The following is a 21815-nucleotide window of genomic DNA, read 5'->3' on the forward strand; positions in this document are numbered from 1 at the left end:
GAGCTGAGCTGGTACCACAGTGAGGGGGATGGACACGACCAACATTACAGGTAACCAGTTTAGTCCCTATGGGTAACCAGTCTTGTCACAATAGGTAACCAGTGTTGTCAATTTTGGTAAACAGTCTTGTCACTATGGTCAACCAGTCTTGTCACTATGGGTAACCTGTCTTGTCACTATGGGCAACCAGCCTTGTTGCTATTGGCAACCATTCTTGTCACTATGGGCTGGTTGCCTTGTCACTACTTACCAACATAATCAGTTTTGTTTTAAAGACATAATTTTCTGGTGTCAAAAAGAAACCTTGTAAAGCTAATTACCTTTCTTTAATTATCAGGTGTTGACGGGAAGTTGTCTTTGAGACCTTGACAGTATGGATAAAAGCTCTGGATGCATGCTCTAGTTTGAAATCAGGGGAGACCACACTTGTCAAAGAGATTATACACGATTGTCTACCTTATACATATACGCTGAAGGTAAACCTGTTTAATCTTTTAGATAATGTTCGATAGTTAAACAAACTTTTCCATTCCATGTTTTTATCATCTAAACAATGAAATAACTAAATTATATATGGTATTTTAACGTCCTTAAAACTAGTATGTATGGTTGTGTGTTTTATTGAACATGTGGTAGAGTATGGTTTAAAACTATTGTGAGTTAAGACCAAAATACTCTTTAAAAAAAATGTCAATTACTGTTCTATTTTCATATGTTTTTTATGTTAATTACTGTCAAATACACCAATATGTGAACATTTATTCTGCGTACTTATTTGTATCATCACAGCCACGTGTTAATTCTCCTTAGATGACCTCAGGTCTTAGCACTGGCCCCAAGACTGACAAGATGACCAGTGGTCAGGGGTAAAAGAAGGGCCAGAAGGGGAAGGGTTACCATGAGATCTCCCAGGGGATCAGCACCTAGAGAAAGTCACAGCCCCTTGCCAATCATAGCTTGGTGAAAACTGCATTGGAAGGTATAACAGGGCTGCAGTTTTGGCATGCAACTTATAGGACAAGCTAAAAAGGCCTCAGTTATCTTTCTATGTACACATGATAAAGGCCTCTAAGAAGGTAGAGCAGAGCAGCTGTTTTTCACATGCAATTTTAAGGCCCAGATTATGTTTCTATATAACATGGTTATTGATTAAGGCCTCTAAGAAGGGAGAGCATGGCTGCTATTTATGTTTAAGGAACGTAAAGGTGTATGTTAAGGCCTAGCGTTAAGATCTAGATTAGTAATGCTCTGTATGCATGGTTACAGCTTCATTAGAAAGTAGAAAGATGGATTTATTTTTGCATCGGTTATGTACAACATTTGAACTCAGTCTCAGTATGCATTACATACAGTCGAAACCTGATGGCTAAAACTTGGTTGGCTCGAATTTCCCAATGGCTCAAACTCTCCTCGAAGCACCAATTTTTATGCCCCCAGTAGGGTGGCATATAGCAGTTGAACTGTCCGTCAGTCTGTCAGTCTGTGCGTATGTCCAAAACTTAAACATTGGCCATAACTTTTGCAATATTGAAGATAGCAACTTTATATTTGGCATGCATGTGTATCTCATGAAGCTGCACATTTTGAGTGGTAAAAGGTAAAGGTCATCCTTCAAGGTCAAAAGTCATAAAATACAATCCAAGTGCAGTAATAAGATTAAAAAGGGAGATAATTTCTAAGCCTGCCATATGATATATTGAAATTTTATTTCAAAGCGGCGCAATAGGGGGCATTGTGTTTCTGACAAACACATTTCTTGTTTAGTTCTATATATTCATATAAATGTCTTTCGGATGGCTGGCATTCGCGAGGGTCGAACTATCGAATGACTGGAACTGTTTTCACAATCCCCGCCACAATTTTCACACGTCCTTTGTTTGTTTGGCTCGAACTGCCTTTGTGTCACATTATTCTCTTAATCAAAGCACTCGATTAAATGCATGCCATAACTTAAAACATTGCATCGACTCAATTGTTAATGGATTTGAGCAAAATATTTATGGATTTTAGCAAAAAATAACATTTTGTATAAAATCTAGTGCTTTTTGTAGATGCAGTAATATTATGGCTGTAATGGCTGCGTCTCACTATGTACAATGTCAACTTGAGGGAATAGAAAACATATATATACGACAACTTATGAACAAAACACAGACTGACATTATGTTATTCTTAAAAAAAGGAAGCGAATAAATTAATGCATGTAGTGCTGTTTAATATTTCAGTGATGTGTATATAGTGCTTATGCATGCTCTGTTTTAAGCGCTGTTTCTAATTTGTACCCGTAAATGTTCTACATACAAAACACGCTGATATGATATACATTTAGTATATGATATGTTTCAATTGTAAGTGTAACTGTTTTAAAATATTGATTGATAAGAATATCAAGTATACATTTGGGTCTTATTTATTTAAAAGCAGAAACTAGTAAGGAGCTTAGGCAGTATGAATACTTTTCTACTGGAAACATACATATATTGCAGATTCATGTAAGTAAACAAGAGTGTATTAGAAATGGGTTGGCTCGATTTTCGGATGGCTCGAACTTCAGTTCCGATGAGTTCGAGCCATCTGGTTTGACCTGTAAATGATACGTTCATTTATAACATTAAACAATATGAAGTTACCGTTAAGAGATGATATAAAAGAAGTACAACTAATTATGGAACTGAAAGAACCATGATATGTTCCTAAAACCAAGGATTACGCAATAGAGCAAGTTATTTTTTTCATGTTAGTTTGAAGAGAGAGCTAAGGCCTACAATGAACGTTTAGGACCTACTTTAAATTAGGTCTACTCATCTCATAGGGGTATTTCATAGCAAAATCCATCAAAGATCTATTGAATATAATATCTATTTGTATTGACTAGACATAATTGCTTAGAAATGATCATCTCCTGTATATCAGTTTTAATACAAAAGGCATTAAAATAATGTAGACTTTCATATTAATTGTTTGTTCTACACAACACAAGTCCATGTCCTTAAGTATGAAAAAATGGCATATTTAGTACATCAATTGTTCACATGCACTTTTAACAGGAGCAAATGGGTCTTTATGTGCTTGCAGTCTCGTACAAATGTATTTCAGGTGTAACATATTATGTTAACCAGGTGAATAGCAAAGGTGTGTTTTTTTCACTATTATCTAGCCTTAACAAGTTTACAAAAAATGCCACTATAATGTTTGTTTTAAAAATAAATAAAAAATGTTAAATGAATGTTACCATGGTTACTGACATTTTCATGAAGTTTATGCTAACTAAATTTATAAATGTTTGGTTTGCAATTCCTTAAAGACTGTTTGAATGTTATTGTTTATATTTTACAGCTACATCCGGTTTGGAATTTGCCCAGAAGTCTCTTCAGGTAGTTTGAATAGTTTCTTCTTTTTTGAATGTAATTTAACAAACAAATTTAATTTTTTACCACTCGGGCAGTGTTCATTTAAGCAATTGGTGTACCTTTTTAAGTAATACCAAATAAACTCAAGCTATAACCTGCAACATTCTCATGGTAAGCTACAAGATTCGTGCACATCAATATACTTGTTGTTATTATAAAATAATTACATTTTTGCAGAAATCAGCGGTTAAAACATGTGCATACATGTGACATACCTTATTAAAGAAACGCAAATTTTGGTAAAACTTTATTTAGACTAGTCTTTATTAAAAAGAGTCAACAAAAATGTTGTTGGTTCAGTGTTGATCTACACTAGCATGTTTACGATACAACCCCCTGTTCCAGTCAGTGCAAGAGTTTGTGATCAGGAGCTTGCTAGCCCTCCAGCAGGCCCCTCTTGGCAGCCTGCCAGCCCCGTATACTGACCCCAGCTGCAGGAGGGGTCTCTATAGGGCCCTATCAGCCTGTGTGACTACCACACATGCCAATGTACCGCCCCCTGTCCAGGTTGCACTGGGACTGTCCTCTGCAGGACTCCGCGATAAACATGCTGATGTAAGTTGTCTTGTGTATTCCATTTTTACCTATGAGTTTGTCGTTTGATTTTGATTAATATTTTATTCTCTCTTCCAAAATCATTCTAAGCAACTTTTCTTAATATTTTTTTGTTTTAGATGTAGTTTCTATGATTGTCTGATAATTTCTCTCCTTTTGTAAAATTAAGTGTTTTTATTATTACTAATTTAAAATCAAAGGTGGTCAGACTATCAGATCTGTCATCCCTTTACAGTGTATAAAAATGCATTCATATGAATATATACACACAATTTTCTTTAATATCTTGTTATTTATTTCAACGAAATTCTTTTTCAGGTATCATCATATTGCATGGAAGCTATGAGGTTGTGTGAGGTGCTGATCCACCATAGAGTTCCCTGCCTTAAAGGGCCTGTCGTGTGTGAAAACTTGATTCAGATCTCTGGTCAAAACGATCAGGAACCAATTGTGTCTCACGTGATCAACAAATCTGGTAATCAAGCTCACATCAGTCTGGAAACAAAGAATGGGTATTCTGACGCTAGTTCTGAATTTACTAGAAATGAGGAAGCGATTGCTGGAAGAACTGCTGGTAATATTACATATAACGGAGGGTTTTCCGAGAGAGAAATAAGGAAGGAAAAAGGAAAAGAGTAGGGGAAGGGAATGATAACACAGAAAGTGCCAAAATGATACATGCAGAGAATGATATTAATGAAGAAGAAAGCGAGTCGGATAGTGACACTGAAGATGAAGTTGATGCTATTGACGACCATAACGAGGATAATGACAGTAGTGATATAGAATTTGGTGTCCATAAAATAGATTCAAACGAAAATCAGGGAAGACATGTACCAGTTGAAAAGGATGAAGTGGTCGTTGCTGATAAAGCTCATTCAAACACAATGAGTAATGAGGATGACGAGGAGGTGCTTGACAAAGCTTTAAATGTGATGCATCAAGAACGTAGCGAGGAACAGACAGAACCAAACCCTGAGGTACACTCTTAGAAAAGTGTTTTTGGGGCTTTTTAATGGTTTTGGCTTTGAGATTTGTTGTCTTCCCCAATGTTTTATAGATTATATAACAAATATTAAATTACTTCAGAAATATTCAAAACAAAGTTTACAAGTATTTCACTTCCCATGGTTTGGGTAAGAAAACTGTATAGAAATCCTTATTTAAGTTAGTAATTATCATTTTGGTTATAAACATGTATTTCCACTGTAAATTAAAAAAGCATAATAGCAAAATCTAACTAAACAAGAAGTGTGTTGCCTTTCCCAATCAGTTCATTCAACAGTTCGGGAATTCGCTTATAAAGATGGAATGTTTCGAAGACTATTTTATATAATTTGTAAATATGTATTCTCATTTTTTGCAGGCTAAAAAGGAAATTACAAACATTCTGTCTTCTTTTGTTGATGCTGGACCAGACTCAGATTAAGCTTTTGTGCGTGAATATCAGGGGCGCAGCTGCTATTAGGCACAACTTGCACGGGCCTACAATTTTTTTGGAAACATTAAACAAATAAAAATGCTTCAACTTCGAAAAACGCATTAAAATGTTGACCCTGAGAGGGGTGTGGTGTTAGAAATCTGCATTTCATATTAACAAGTTGTAATCGATTCTCGTTGGATAATACAGTAAAATTTAGTTCTCTGACATTGAAATATCAAAGAAAAGCAGGCCAAAGTATTATATTTTCTTATCTTATTATTTGTCTAGATATGCTTTAAATCTCACCACAGGCGTTATAGGATTTTAAAATCCTCACCCGGACCCCCGTTTGTATGTATCATATCCGGGCCTACAGCTAAAAAAAAATGCTAGATACGTCCCTGAATATTTCTGCAATTTCATTAACATTCGTGCCGGGAATAACAAAAAGAAAAAGGAAAAATAACAATCAATGTAAAAATGTGATTAAAAGACAAGTTTTGTTGTTTTTTTAATTTTATTGGAAATAAGAGTATGAATTTAGTTTAATGCATTGGGCGAAAGTATAAATTCAAATAAAGTGTGTTGTTTTGATTGCTATCTCTAGAACATTCCCAATGTTGTTGTCAAGGAATAAAACATGTATCGAAATGTACTATGTCTGCTTCTTAAATGTATGCTAATTATCGTAAAAAGAAAATTGCACGTACTTAAAACCCACAAAAAGCCATTTATATGTTGTATATATCAATAAAACAAGACCGAGCAATTCGTCAACCACTCAACAAAATATGATAATTATTAAAACCTTTCCCTTTTTGAAACGATTAGAACAAGGAATGGCAAAGAAAATAGCACAATTTACACAGCAAAATTCATTTTCATACAATAACCATCACCAAATATTTAGTTGTATTCATGTCATATTGACACTACAAACAACTGTTATACGGACACTACAATAAAACTAACAAAATAAACATGGTCAATTGCATATAGAATTTTCTTTCTAAAATATAGTACGAAATTAAAGATTCAAACTATTTTGTAACTTCAGAAAAATCAAGACACCTGATCAAACGTTATTTTAAAATATTTAACATGAAATAAACACCCTCATAGATGGCTGCATAAGCGACTTGTCTGCAATATTGTAAGTGTAACAGAGAAATGTACACCTTTGTATAATCAGCCACACAAATGCCCGCACTTTTCAGCACATCAACAACTTTTAAATTTTCCATCGTACTTCAGTTCTAAAATATGCATTCACTAGGAAGTGTTACTCGAGCGATATAAGCACGATTCTTTTTTAGGCGCCCCGGGAGTATTCGAGTCAGGTTTCAAGTGCCCCGGTACCGAGCCGCTAAAACGGCCTGTGGAATATCCTGCTAGCATAATAATTAATGCTATGTGCGCAGCTCAAAGTCATAATTTTTAATTTAAAAATAAAGTTGTATTAATTGACGATTTCAGTAACATAGATTCTGTTCCTATTCTCATGTACAAACTGCAACGAAGTGTAGACATGTTGTAATCTGCTGTGAAATCAACGTTGTCATATGCTGCGGTGATATTAAGAAAACACTGCTCTCCGTCTCTGGTTATTGCCCCATTTACCAAAGCCATATCACGAAACATCGTGTCATTTTGTAACTGCACTTCCAGTATTAGTGCACTGGTTGACAACCCAGTTTCTACAACGCACGTGAGATTGTTCCCAGAGGAAGGGTTCACAGTTGTGTTGTGGTTGTTAAGTGAGTTGTCAATGGAAACACCGTCAATGGTTAGGATTGGAACACCTGAAATTGTTTGAGAAGTTTCATAGCAAAAAACGTATACCAATGAAATGTTGTTTTTATATTTCATTCCTATTTTAATAGAGTACATTTGTGTGCGACTTTCGTTTGTATAATAACACCATATTTAACGGTAATATACAGAAAATGACATGAACGTTAGATTTCTCAACGCTTCTACTCATTTCATTAATACAGGGTTTTTTTACATCAAACAGCTTATTTTTATGTTTTAAGACGGACTGGAGTCTGCTAAAAGCCGGTAGTTGAGATAAATTCTAAGGTCACAGATGTACTCTCAAGTATTAGTACATGAAATGAGATTTGCTTTTTAAGACGTAACCTTGTCAAGAGTATGTTTTGTCAGAGTCTTTGTTATCTTTGTTTAAACAACCAAATACAGACATTGTATTAAAAATATGATTGCAACTTGTTGGAAAGGAGTAATCTAAGACTTGTTTAATCTAAATGACTGACCTGCTAGGTAGTGCATTATTTGTAACTGCCGCATTAAAGCTTACCCTTATAATAACATACGAAAACGTGCGAATCGGTACGGAACAAACTGTGGGAGAGGGTCAGCGTTCTTTCACCAAGCGTTTTTAAGTTTAACGGTGTAATACTTGACTGGCTAAGACCACTTTATTTGAAAAAATAATGTCAACCTTTATTCGAGTCTATCACGGTCTTGTCCCCTTGCTGTATCAATGGGACTCCAATCGCAGGAACGACCGCCACGCAGGCGTAAAGACCAACGTCATCACACGTAACGTTGTCAAAATGAATGGACAATACGACGCTGTCATTGGTTGACGTAGCGTTGACGGACATTCCGTCAGACGTGTTATTTACAACGCTCTGTGGGTTAGACGATATACTGAAGAAAAGTTCAGTGGCATTGCCTGATGTTTGTCGTTGGAGCATGACTTTCTGCCAGTTCGTGTATTCACTCACGGTGCATACCACGTCGGCCGATTGGTAGATTTCAGTTTGATGACGAGCGAAGGAAACTGAGCCTAAAGGAAAACAAGTTAAGTGTAATGTACACATGTCCGTTGCATCAATGAACACATCGACACATTATTCGCATGGTCTATGCTAATGTTGCAATTACAATATATATTTACTATGGTCATATTGTTCGTCTTTACTTTAATATTGATTGTATGAGGAATTGGTGAAAGTCCGGAGACTGACTGACTGACTTCGAATGCCATACACATGTACTGCAAAAATCGATTTTTTCTATATAATTCGAAAATGTCGCGTAAAAAATGTAAATTAATAACCCGTTATATTTGTATATTAACATCAAGTCTGCTGACTCTGGAATATTTTACTTTCTATACAGAAATTGTAGTCATCGTATCGTTTTCGTATCGAGTCTTTCGCTTGTATGTCTCGAACGAACTTAAATCTTAGTCTCAAATGTTAGATATATTTCCACTTATAATTGGAATGGAATATGCAACCCATGCTCTCTTTTTTTTCAACATCACGGACGTTTATGTAACTACATGTTTCATCTTACCCGGAACTTGGCATTGAGGATTCCCTTGCCACTGTCCACTCGCATTGCAGACGAAGGACCTATCTGAACTCGACCGAAATGTCAGACCCGGTAGACATGTCACGTTACGAATGGTTCCTTGAATGTTGTTGCCCGGCTGCACAGTATATAACGCGCCATCTGACGTTACATTTTCTATACAATTTACCATTACTACACATGATGGTAAAATAGTCCAAGAACCGTCACTCTGGCATGCTGTGGTATTACTTCCATTAATCAGAAATCCGGTCGCACAAATAAGCGTTAGCGTTTCTTTAAAATCATATTTCGTACGACTTGGGTTAAGATTTTCTATTGATGCATTATCAGGTATTGTGAACAAAGGGCAATTTACTGGTTCGCAAAATCCACTGACATTCCATGTACCATCAATTAGGCATTCTGCGCTTGCATTGCCCGTCATGATGAAACCTTCATCACAAGTGATATTGACCACGTCTAAATAATAAAATGGGGATTGGCTTTTCATTGACGAGTTATTGACTGTTGCAGTCTTAAGGCACTGAATTCGTTCACAGGTTCCATTCACTTTCCATGTTCCATCACTATGGCATTTCGCTTGGCTATCGCCGGTTATATTGTAACCTTCATTACATGTGATATTGACGACGTCTTGGTAATAATATTTGTCACTGTTAGTAATTGACGAGTAATTCATTGTTGTTGTATTAGAACATTGAATTCGTTCACATGTTCCACTCAAATTCCACATTCCATTACTTAGACATTGCGCAGTTCCATCACCTTTCATTTGAAAACCTATATTACATGTGATATTGACGACATCTTGATAATAATGCGTTACTTGGTTACTAATTGACGAGTTATTTAACGTTGTGTTGGAGCACTGAACTCGATCACATTTTCCACTAACATTCCATGTTCCGTCCTTAAGGCACTTCGCAGTTGTATCACCGCTCATGTTAAAACCTTCGTGACATGTGATATTGACAACGTCTTGGTAATAATAAGTTTCTTGGTAAGTAATTGACGAGTTATTAACTGTTGTAGTGTTAAGGCACTTAATCCGTTCACATATTCCACTAACACCCCATGTTCCATTGCTGCGACATTCCGCCGTGCTGTTCCCTGTCATGTTGAAACCTTCATTACACGTTATGGTAACCACGTCTTGATAAGCATATTTCAATTGATCATTAATTGAAGAGTTACTTATCGGTGAAGTGTTAGGGCATAAAACGCGTTCGCAAGATGCATTGACATTCCAGGTGCCATTTGCAAGACACTCCGCTGTTTTATTACCGGTCATATTGAAACCCAGATCACACACGATGTCGACTTTTGTTGTATAAGTGAATGGACCTGTGCCAGGAATGGAGGAGTCATTAACAAACGTAGTGTTTGGACATCGCACTGGGTCGCACAACGGACCTGTATCCCATGAACCATTCCCAAGGCATTGGATCTGTTTGCTCTTATTAATTTGGAATCCTGTATCGCACGTGACATTTTCAACGTTTGGTTTTAATGTTTCGTTACAAGTGTTCTCTTCTTCACATGACGGTAATCTACTCCAGGTACCATTACTTTGACAAAAACTTATATTTCTTCCATTCATGGCATAACCGGACGCACATGTTAGCGTTAATGTTTCTTGGAAAACATATTCCGTACGACTTTGGTTATGATTGGCGATTGAAGCATTATCAGGTATTGTGAACAAAGGGCAGGTAACTGGTTCGCAAAATCCACTGACATTCCACGTACCATCAATTAGGCATTCTGCGTTTGAATTGCCCGTCATGTTGAAACCTTCATCACAAGTGACATTGACGATGTCTAAATAGTAAAATGGGGATTGGCTTTTAATTGACGAGTTATTTACGGATGTAGTCTTAAGGCACTGAATTCGTTCACAGGTTCCATTCACTTTCCATGTTCCATTACTATGGCATTTCGCTTGGCTATCGCCGGTTAAAGTGTAACCTTCATAACATGTGATATTGACGACGTCCTGGTAATAATATATTTCTCTGTAAGTAATTGACGAGTAATTAACTGTTGTAGTATTAGAACATTGAATTCGTTCACATGTTCCACTCACATTCCACATTCCATCACTTAGACATTGCGCAGTTCCATCACCTTTCATTTGAAAACCTATATTACATGTGACATTGACGACATCTTGATAATAATGCGTTCCTTGGTTACTAATTGACGAGTTATTTAACGTTGTGGTGGAGCACTTAATTCGATCACATTGTCCACTAACATTCCATGTTCCGTCTCTAAGGCACTTCGCAGTTGTATCACCGCTCATGTTAAAACCTTCATGACATGTGATATTGACAACGTCTTGGTAATAATAAGATTCTTGGTAAGTAATTGACGAGTCATTAACTGTTGTAGTGTTAAGGCACTGAATTCGTTCACATGTTCCATTCACACCCCATGTTCCATTACTTCGGCATTTCGCTTCGCTGTTTCCTTTCATGTTAAAACCTTCATGACATGTGATATTGACAACGTCTTGGTAATAATAAGTTTCTTGGTAAGTAATTGACGAGTTATTAACTGTTGTAGTGTTAAGGCACTGAGTCCGTTCACATATTCCACTCACACCCCATGTTCCATTACTGCGACATTCCGCCGTGCTGTTACCTGTCATGTTGAAACCTTCATTACAAGTTATGTTGACCACGTCTTGATAAGCATATTCAAATTGATCATTAAACGAAGAGTTACCTATTGGTAAAGTGTTCGGACATAACACGCGTTCGCAAGATGCATTGACATTCCAGGTGCCATTTGCAAGGCATTCCGCTGTTTGATTTCCTTTCATAATGAAACCAAGATTACATGCTATCTGTACGATTGTTTTATAAATAAATGGTCCTGAGCCAGAAGTTGAAGAATCATTGACAGACGTGTTGTTTGGGCATCGGACTGGGTTGCATGAGGATGTTATTAACCATGAACCATTTACAAGACATTTTGCCTGTTTGCTTCCTGCTAATTCGAAACCCGACTCGCATGTAAGAGTGACAACCTCTGGATAAACATGAGGACCTTTACTGTCAGTGATCGAGTTATTTAATGAAGGAAACTCTTGACACTTAACTGGTTTGCAAGTTGCATTGATAACCCAGCCGTCCTTTCGACATGTTGCTGTATTGTTTCCCTGTAATTCAAAGCCTTCGCTACATGATACATTCGCAAAAGTAGGCGTTACAACAACAAATGTCCCATTAGTTATATTAACTGGATCGCACTTGATACACTCAGCAAGTATTTCCCATGTTCCATTTGCCAAACATTGTATTGTGTTTTTTCCGAAAAGTGTGTAATCTTCCTCGCATTCAACAGTTTTATAATCTGTCACGCGCATGTGGTCTGGCGGCTGTAGATCCTTGCAGCTAGCGTTGAAGCAACTTGGTAACTCTTCCCACCCTGCTTCGAGGCAAGTTATGTTTCGTTTCCCAACTAAACTAAATCCCTCATCGCACGTAATGTAGGCCATGCTCTGATATTTGGTATCATTCGTGTATTGCACAGTCCAATTTCTTGGCTTTATTTCACCACAATTTTTCCGTTCACATCTTGGAAGATCTTCCCAATCGCCATTACTTTGACATTTAACTGTAGAGTTCCCTTTCAGTGCATAGCCTTCTCTACATTCAAATTCATTTACCGAACCGTAGACTGTTCCGTTGTTTGGGCGTAACACACTAGCATCATCTGGAACTGTGATATTGCCACAATTCAATATCTGACAAGACGCACGTGACCACGTGCCATTACTCTGACAAGTGATATTTCTTTCGCCTTCAATCATATATCCCGTATTGCATTCAATTGCTTGGGTATCGCCAAACAATGTCCCTGTTTTGGATACAATTTTTCCATTGACAACGTCCGTTTTGTTACCGCAGTCGACCTTTATGCAGTTCGGCCTCTTTTCCCATGTTCCATTGAAGCATGTAACGACCATATTATCAGTAGATTGGTGACCTTCATTACACTTGAAGTTAAGCGTTGACGTATTTGCTTCCATGATAAATCCATTGTCGACATCGGTCGAGCCATTGCAATTAACAGCCCGACATGATAATGCCGGCCAGTCACCTGTTTCATTACATTGCGCCGATTTTCCCCCAATCAAAACATAACTTGGAAGGCAATCAATTGGAATATTCTCTCCGAAGCTAACATTTTCTAATTTGTTAGTGTTGTTTTTACTGTTAGAGATCGGACCTAGTTCTTTACATTTGATCGGTTCGCATGTTCCGTATTGACTCCACGTTTTGTTCGATTGACAGGTGGCTGTTGATTGGCCATTTATCTTGTATCCACTTTTGCAGGTTAAAGTTATGGTGTCTTGGTACCGTGTTCTGGAAGCATCAATCGGTTTATTGTTAGCATTGGTGGGAAAATTGAACATCGAGCAGTTGACGGGGCTACATTCGGGTAATTTTCCCCAAGTTCCATTGGTCCTGCATGTTACATTCCACGTTGTGTTTCCGTCCGGGAACTCGTATCCTTCATGACATCGTTTTGTTCCTATGTCTCCATACTTCGAACTGTTTGCGGTGACGTTGCTATACGTGGTATGTGCCAATTTTCCACAGTCGACTGCAAAACAGTACACGTTTCTTCATATTATATATAAAACCGGGCTTATTACAAGTGCGTGAAGTATCGTCCCAGATTAGCCTTATTAACCCTTTGCATGCTGGGAAATTTGTCATCTGCTAAAATGTCGTCTGTTGAATTTCTAAAATTAGCATTTTCTTCGAATTTTTTTCAAAGAATACTATCAGAATAGCAAACAGTTTGGATCCAGATGAGACGCCACGTTCTGTGGCGTCTCATCTGGATCCAAACTGTTTGCAAAGGCCTTTAAAATTCAGCTCCAGCGCTTTAAGGGTTAAGTAAATGTTGTCACAACAACTATGAATGACGAACATTTCATTTGGAAAAAAAGGCTTAAGTTTTGGTCTTGGGTTTGAATTAAAACTATCTGTTATATGTAAAAACAATGTACATGTATTACTAATCACCACAAACGTTTGTCTTTCAGTTCTAAGTATATTTCGGTGGATAAGGTATCACATTAAAATGTTTCAAACGGTGAAATTCCGTATGCCATATTAAAATGTGACGATTGCTTACAATGTTGTACCTTATTATATTCACACTTACTAATAGCGCACGTATCGGTTGCTTTGTCGTAGATGTTGTGTGACTCACATGTGCACTTGTTATTTATACACAATGAAAGTCTTGTTAGACACATGTCGTTTGCAGAACAGGTGTTGTTGAAACCCAGCTCTGAAAAAAAGACTTGAGGTATGACTAGATTTATAGACCAATACATCTCTATGATATATACATCGTATGTGTTCGTTCTAAAGCGGCGGTCAAAAAGACAACAGCAATCTTGTATGTAAAACAATAAGAACGATTCGAAATGAATATAATAAAAATAATAATTCAAATAATGTCGTCAAATAATATCTTCGTTACTTGTATATCATATGTAATTGGATTGGGTAAGTTTGATACCATTTTTTATTTTAAGTGACACATAGTTATTATCGAATACATTTTTCAATGTACGAATAGTTATACAGATCTACTAATGAAAATCATGAAACTTAACATGTACATTAGCAAATCATCAAACAGCTGACCATCTCATCTGTTTTATTTTAGTGTAATGGTACATATTTACATGACTCAATTTAAACCATTTAAAACTACATTTCAAACAACAAGCAGTAAATATAAATCTTTTAAAATATTTTAACGGGTAAAAAAGTGTTTATATATTGGAAGAAAGCAATTAATGATACTGAAGTAAAATTAAAATACATTTATGATTCTTAATTACTATTTATTATTGAACTGGGCACGTGAACGTTATCCTGACTATAGATTCACCGACAGACGTTGCCAAACGACAAGTCGAGTCTGGTCTAGTGCTGTTATTTAAACTAAAACTTACTACTAAGGCATGCATCGTTTACTTTGTCGTAGAAGTTGTGTGATTCACATGCGCACTTGTTATCTATACACATTGCCAGTCTTGATAGACACAGGTCGTTTGCAGAACAGGGGTTGTTGAATGCCAGCTCTGAAAGAAAGCATTGAGGTATGAATAAATGTAAAAAATACATTTATGGACCAACCTATCTCTATTATTATATAAGTTGTATATGTCCTTTAAAAATCGTTGGTCAAAAGGACTGCAATTTTCTTGTACGTAAACAACAATAGGAACGATTCGAAACTAATATAATAATCATACAATACCCATCGATTGGGTCATTTACTGCCGTTGTTGATTTTAAGAGATATATGCATATCTACTTATGACAATCATAAAACATTGAAAAATTCACCTAAGCATCTCATTATATTGTTGACCATCTCATATTTTTATTTCAATATTACATGCGACATATTTACACGATTCATGAATCGATGGAAACGATGTCAAGACCATGTTATGTCCAACACACGTTATCATTACAAGATTGGACTGACGAATCAAACGTTAATCTGATTAGACTTGTCGGTCTGAGCAAAACGTGACATACAGCTAAGGTTTCAAGTTATTGCAAAGTGACTTTGTTAATACATGATAGTTGAAGATTGCAAAACACAAAACAAACAATTAAGTACTGCTTAAACAAGAGAGCCAACAAGTGAAATACCGTGTTGTTAATACAAAACGTTTATTGTCAAATTACTGTACTGTACAAAATAAGATTTTAATACTGTAAATAAAATAGTCATTTCTTTTTATGGCATTTATTATTAAACAATCTTTCCATTGCGAATTTTGGTTGACACACATAGCCTTTGTTCAATAACAACTCACGGAGTTGTTTTTTGTTGTTGTTTTTTAAATGCCATACAGGTTCGAGCGGTCCTTGAACTTTTCCCGTGGACATTATTACGGACGACATAAAGAGATTCCCTATGCCAATAGCTCCCGGAGCATGTGTGCAATAATCGATGACTTTAATTTACATAAAATTAAAGAAACAAAGTTTGGACAACACAATTGATTGTTAGAACTTACTGGCTGGTATCGGATTTGCGTTTTTCTCTAGTTTCTTCCGCAGCGTGACATTGACTTCGGCGATCACGAACGGTCCTATATTACCGGATTTTTCGTTCTGTATTCCGATATATTCTTTCAGCTGCGTATCGCTGAAGTCACTTGAGCGTTTTATCACTATAGTGAAGTTGATTATAATGCTGCCATTTCTAAAAATAACAACAACAACTCACTAAATACTTCTCAAATCCAATAGGAAAAAACTGTATTGAGAGAACGGGGAAAAAATGTAAAATAATTTGTTTAATTATGTATATAAACAACTTGAAGCTTGATTTTTAGTTTATACAATCAATGCAATGCGCATGTCATGTTTACAACTCACTTATTTATGCCATAATTAAACAGGAAAAAATAGACAAATCATTCGAATTAATTATTACATAACAATTTGAATAGAGTGCTTCCATGCTCAGATGCTAATGATGCTATAATATGTCTCCTAAAATGCGTAGTATATAAATGATAAAAGCATGGCTTAATGTGACATAAAGGTATTAAATTGTTTCGTAGATGATTTCCATCGGATTCGTTGGCATTCGAAAATTGAAAGTATATTTGTATTTCCTGCTTGTCACTTGTTATGTCATCTCGTTGTAACTAATTTGCCAATAACGATACGTTTGTCGATTATGCACAGCACAACGCATGTTTACTTAACAATAATGTGTTACTCACTCTATGCTGGTAACAAGACATCCTTGGAAGTCAGCAGCGCCTGACTTCTTGCAATTCGTCTCAACCTAGAAATTGGGCCAATCTGATTTTAAACTGATACAAATGCCAGAGTATGTGAGTTAAATGAATTTTATAACCAGTAAATATTCAACTGAAATAAAGCAATAAGTGGATCGCAGAGATACAGGATCACATGTTCGATTCTTAGGTATAAGAATTCCTGAAAATTTGTTGGTGAACACGGGCCTAGACCCAGTCGCATAACTTGTGTGGGGTAAGTCCTCAAATTAAATCTACGGCCTTTAACTACTTACATCTGAATTAAGTATGTGCCATACTGGTAAACCAACTTACCCAGAAAAAAAGTGTGAAAGACCTTTATGATATGACTGGAATACTTTTGAAAACTGCGAACAAATCAGACTATATAAAAAAATGAAATAAAAAATACAAATTAGAAATGAATGACCCCAAATGCCAATCTAAGTGGGCAATGAAAATCGATAGAAAAGAAAAAACAACAACTTTTTTTTGGCATTAATGGCGTTAAATATGTTATGTGTCTATTTATACAAATAAATTATTGCAATAATTTACCGAATAATTTTTTTGATTTCTCAGATTTATTTTCAGTCTCATTTCATTGTAGTTGTATGTTTATATTTTAATTTGATCCCCATTTCTTAAAAATTTATGGGCTTTTTTAATTTTCTTTTTTAATTCCCTTTATTTTAAGCAATTATTTTTTTAAGTTCGTTATTGTTCTAATTCCCTTTCTTTTAAATTCCGTATTTTTAAAATCATTTTTTTTACTCACACTCTTTCCTGTTGTTTAGGATATATCGTCGATGTACTTACCCCTGCGCAAAAGCTGTTTGACAAATTACGGAATTCCTCCGATGTATTGTTAGCAAGCTTTGAGATGAAATTTTCGCTCGTGCTTCTCACACGCATATTGACCTGCTCACGTATATCCTCTGAAACAAAACACGTTTTGTAACTGTCTGGTCTTATAAGGGCTTTAGTTAGTGTAAACATTTGTAATTAAGCTCGAATGCATCGAAAGTAATCGGGCTTATGAGACACGTATGAGTATCATGTGGATGTTGGCGAGCGATCTCTAAATAATCTTGTCATGCAATCAAATCGTGTCCTACCCTTGTCGGCGGTAACCAAAACAATGATGGGAATGATGACAGCGCCAATGGCGAGCAGAGAGAAGCCAATAAGGACAGCGATACATTGCCAACGCCGACACAATCTCCGCTCTATTTCGGAGGATGTCGTGGAAACACTTCCGGTGGTGCTACTCTGCTCGGACCAATTTTGGCGTTGTGTTGATGGGTCGTACGGGCTCCACTTGGTTTTCAGCTGAAATAGACATTATTCTGAACTCATGTTACCTACAGGTAAAAACAACTTTCATGTACACGCACGCACTTGTGTCACTTTAATATTCGCATACTGGAATACATTTTGAGGTAATTTCTATGTGAATCACAATACATAACCCCATGGATTTGTACCTCATTTAAATCATCTGTAAACCAGTGTATACTGAGTTCCGAATAACAACTCTTGTGAGGTTGCGATGATTCAATAACATTGTTTCACCAATTAATCGTCCAGACAGAATTCATTTACAGTTAAGCAGGTTAAGTCGATTGCTGTTTTGGGGAAACGTGTAGTAGTAGTAAAAACGTTCAACGTTTTGTCAAGGTGTACACGTGTACATGTAACTTCATAGTAGAGAAATTTGCATGCAACTTAGAAGGAAATAAAAACCTCGAATTTGGGAAAAGTTCGCGATTATTGTAATGGATTAATCTTGTATTAAGTGTGTGCGCGATCGTTATTCCACTAGAAACCTTATAGACCGTTTGAGCAACATCTTTCTTCGATTTTGTTAGCGTTTGATTTGTTGTATATTATGATTCGCATCAAGGCCTGTTTTTTTATCTAGTTTTCCAATTATGTCAATATTTGAAATAATCTTAACCAAACAAATGACAACTTAATTTCTACTGAAACTTGAAATTCGAAGCAATTAATATTGGCATTTTCTGCCACAATACCGGTTCGTCCTTTACATTTGATCAGGAAGTCTTCCTTTAAATAATGTATATACAATTTGAAGAACATAGTCACAGTTTTGAAAATATACTTTTTTCAAAAATATCGTTCTCGATACAAAAGCAAAACAATACTAAATATAAAGTATCAAGTATTAATAAGTAAAATAATACTTTTAAAACGTGCTCGAAATAATATTCATTTATAATGAATAGTGATTAAAAAATATTTTTTTCTAAATTTTGGCCTTTATATTATGCGAACTAGTATATAGTCCCCGTTTTATAGTAGAAATAAAAATGTGGACTTTATCTGTTGTAAAGGTTCTTTTTTGTTAATTCTAATATTTTTAATTAAATCCCAAAAGTTGTGCGATTGTGTTTGACATTATATTATTAAGAAATAACACTTTGCTTTATTTTCGGGAGACTTGTAACGTACGTTTAAAAGTTTATTAATTTCAACTAAACACATTTTCAACTTTCACATAAGCGAAACGGCAGTTACAGCATATTTCTATATGTGTGATGCTGTTTCATTCCAGTGTATGAATTTTGCTATTTTGGAATCAGTGAATAATTCCATTTGATTGGTTCCATAGACGCTAAAATGTTATAACTTTAAAGCCTCTATAACGCTCAAAATCAACGAAAATTTAGAAAAGTTGTGCGTAAAATAAAGTTAACACCTAAACAATCAATGTTCCTTACAGCAATAGCCACAATTTCAACGCTAGATGTGGTAAGATTACATTGATTTTTGTAGATACAAGATGCTCGTTTTTTATTTATTTGTGACACAATTTATTCCATTTTAATCTCAAGCGAAAATATATCTATTAATACGACACACGAACACTAAAATGGTGCCATGTGTCGTATGAATAAATAACGTTGCGAGAAATTAAAATGGAATTGTGTATGAAAAACAATAATATAACGAGCATTTATGTACCTACAAACATCTATTTTACCAGACCACATCTGGCGTTGAAATTCCGGCAATTGCCATTAGGAACACAGAATTTTAATTGTTAAACTTTATTTTACGAAATACTTTACGAAATTTTCGTTGATTTTGAGCGTTATAGAGGCTTTAAAAAATATAATTGTAGAAAATACAATCGAAATCGTTGCATAAGTCCCTTTAGTGTTAAGTATCAGAGAACGCGAAAAATGCCGAGGAAACATAAAACTCGGGCTACTTAATTACTGTCTGGTTCAATAGCGCTATTGTGAGGCATGCTACTTTTAAACAATAGAACAATTAGACGACCTATACGATTACTGTTTCGTATCGATTCAGTAAGTCTTCAAAGAAAACTACTGTGCTCGTTGGGAAACACCCTTAATATTTTTGTTGTACACATTGCTTTTCGTAGATTGTAGCCCTAACCTAAATTAAACTTAGCTCTATACGAAATACATGCAAGCGACATTCAAATGAAGTTAATGATAACACATATATGTTGGCAATCTATAAAGTTGACACTAAAACTAAAAAATAATTATAGGACTAAATGTATTTTCACGAAATATATTTACATTTTTTACGTCTACATTTTTTTAAATACATGAATGCTTATAGCATTTTTACGTTTACATTTAAATTATGAAGCATGGCATTTTCACATGCAGAATGTGTTGGTGTTACCTGTCTAAATTGTTCATAGAATTGGTCCATAAAAGTCGGAGTGGTCGCCAAAGTTCTCCAGCCCGGCACGTGAAAGTCGCCGGTTTGCCGACTAGCGACGTCCTCCGAGTCATGCGAGCGATTATGACCGCGAGACTGCCGGTCCGCTCCTTCCGGTACTACCGACTGATCAAATGAATATGGTGTTCCCGTGGCGGAAAGGACTCCTTGTTGGTAATAATTGTTACTTACACCATATCCGGTATTAGCATATTTACCGGACGCTCGTGTAGCTCCGACGTCAGCTTTCATAGATCGTCTGCTTTTCCTTTTTGCGCTCTTACGCTGTTCCGCTGCGGACGAATTTACGGCTTGTTCTGTAAACTGTTCCAGTGGGTACATTTCGGGTCTCCCGGCCTCTTGAGTGTCTCTTATATCATCCCATTGGCCTGCACCATAGTCTGGGGGAGGCATTGTAGACCGGAAGTCACTCATACGTGTCATACCCAAGTCGTCCTCTTTATAAGTTTGACCTAGTTTGGTTGACCTCTGGCCAGGATTTAAACCTCCCCTGGGCTGGTAGACGGTTGGACCCAAAGCGCCCCAGCCAAAAGGGTTCTTCCTCTTAGAGGCTCCAACGTGGGTCTGCGTAAGCCCCGTGGGTCGTGTGCGGTTGAAATCGATGTACCCGTCCTCGGTTCGTGATATCCCCAGTCCGCCATCCCGGCGTACGTCTGCGTATGAGAGGGCCATTGTTTTCTATTACATTATTAATCCGATTTGTCAAAAAAATGTTTTTATAGTTTTATGCAATAATTCACATAATGTGATTTCTGTTTTCCGATAAGAATTCCTTAAACATTATTTACTTCATTAAAAAATGACTTTATGTTTTAAACAAATATCGGGATACACTTCACAGTTTTAGGGTAATTTTAAATCTGACGGTTTCTTTAAAAGCTCCAAATATAACCTATAACCTCATTGTCGAATCCAATAGGTTACTTCATGTACATATACATGTACATCAATTATCGGTCGTCATTATTATTAGATTGTAATTCCGACACTGTATCTCACAAGTACGAAAACTAAATGATCATGCAATCGAATGATAACTCAATCATAGAATCGGCATATGACGATAATTCATAAAACAATTGTGAACACTGTTTAAAAATCCAGTGTAAACTATGCTTCAAAATTCCCATTACAGTGCTTATATACCCGGCTATTTTTAAAGAGACTAGAAACGAAACACTCTTTTCAGTAATTTAATCGCTTTACAAACCATTCATGTTTCCCCACTTTGCTCATTTAACATTTAAACGTGAAAATATTGTTAAATAATTGATCGGATATTCTGAAATTTACGAATCGATATTAGGTGAGTTTTCATTTTGTAATCTTTTAAATTGGAAGCATTTTGCATCGACTGTTAAACTGAATAGTATCGTGATCAATGAATATTAATTGAAATCATTGTATAACTTTGTCTAGTATTTTTATGTCATTTTAACGCTAGCATCCAATTAACGAACCTGTGTTTTTCCTTTTTTTAATCCGTATTCCGTATTTA

General features: G+C 36.0%; 2 protein-coding genes across 4 annotated transcripts in view; one reads left to right on the forward strand and one right to left on the reverse strand.

Annotated features, from left to right (window-relative positions):
• Positions 1-21815, forward strand: part of LOC127833659 (proline-, glutamic acid- and leucine-rich protein 1-like) — a 105277-nt gene that overhangs the window by 78273 nt on the left and 5189 nt on the right. Inside the window, exons 14-16 of one of the 2 annotated variants that reach the window (XR_008027532.1) lie at positions 3756-3965; positions 4284-4945; positions 5332-6043. The exons of the other annotated variant lie outside the window; for it this stretch is intronic. The gene's annotated coding sequence lies outside the window, so the exon portion shown is untranslated. Of the gene's footprint in view, positions 1-3755; positions 3966-4283; positions 4946-5331; positions 6044-21815 lie in introns of those variants that run through there. 2 annotated transcript variants of the gene reach the window in all.
• On the reverse strand, positions 6073-21162 carry LOC127833657 (sushi, von Willebrand factor type A, EGF and pentraxin domain-containing protein 1-like). Of its 2 annotated transcripts, XM_052359054.1 has the most exons (11): positions 20258-21159; positions 17689-17902; positions 17390-17508; positions 16532-16596; positions 15815-16002; positions 14732-14860; positions 13927-14055; positions 11227-13356; positions 8719-9690; positions 7853-8203; positions 6073-7190 (listed from the first exon to the last, which is right to left on the reverse strand). In XM_052359054.1, exons 1-11 carry the CDS (start codon positions 20987-20989, stop codon positions 6826-6828), a joined length of 5394 nt encoding a protein of 1797 aa, XP_052215014.1. In that variant the 5' UTR covers positions 20990-21159; the 3' UTR covers positions 6073-6825. The 2 variants fall into 2 exon arrangements, with proteins under 2 accessions (XP_052215014.1, XP_052215012.1); XM_052359052.1 differs by having other exon boundaries at positions 8719-13356; positions 20258-21162.

The sequence above is a fragment of the Dreissena polymorpha genome, chromosome 6, assembly GCF_020536995.1.
Source record: "Dreissena polymorpha isolate Duluth1 chromosome 6, UMN_Dpol_1.0, whole genome shotgun sequence".
In the NCBI taxonomy this organism is placed as follows: Eukaryota; Metazoa; Mollusca; class Bivalvia; order Myida; family Dreissenidae; genus Dreissena; species Dreissena polymorpha.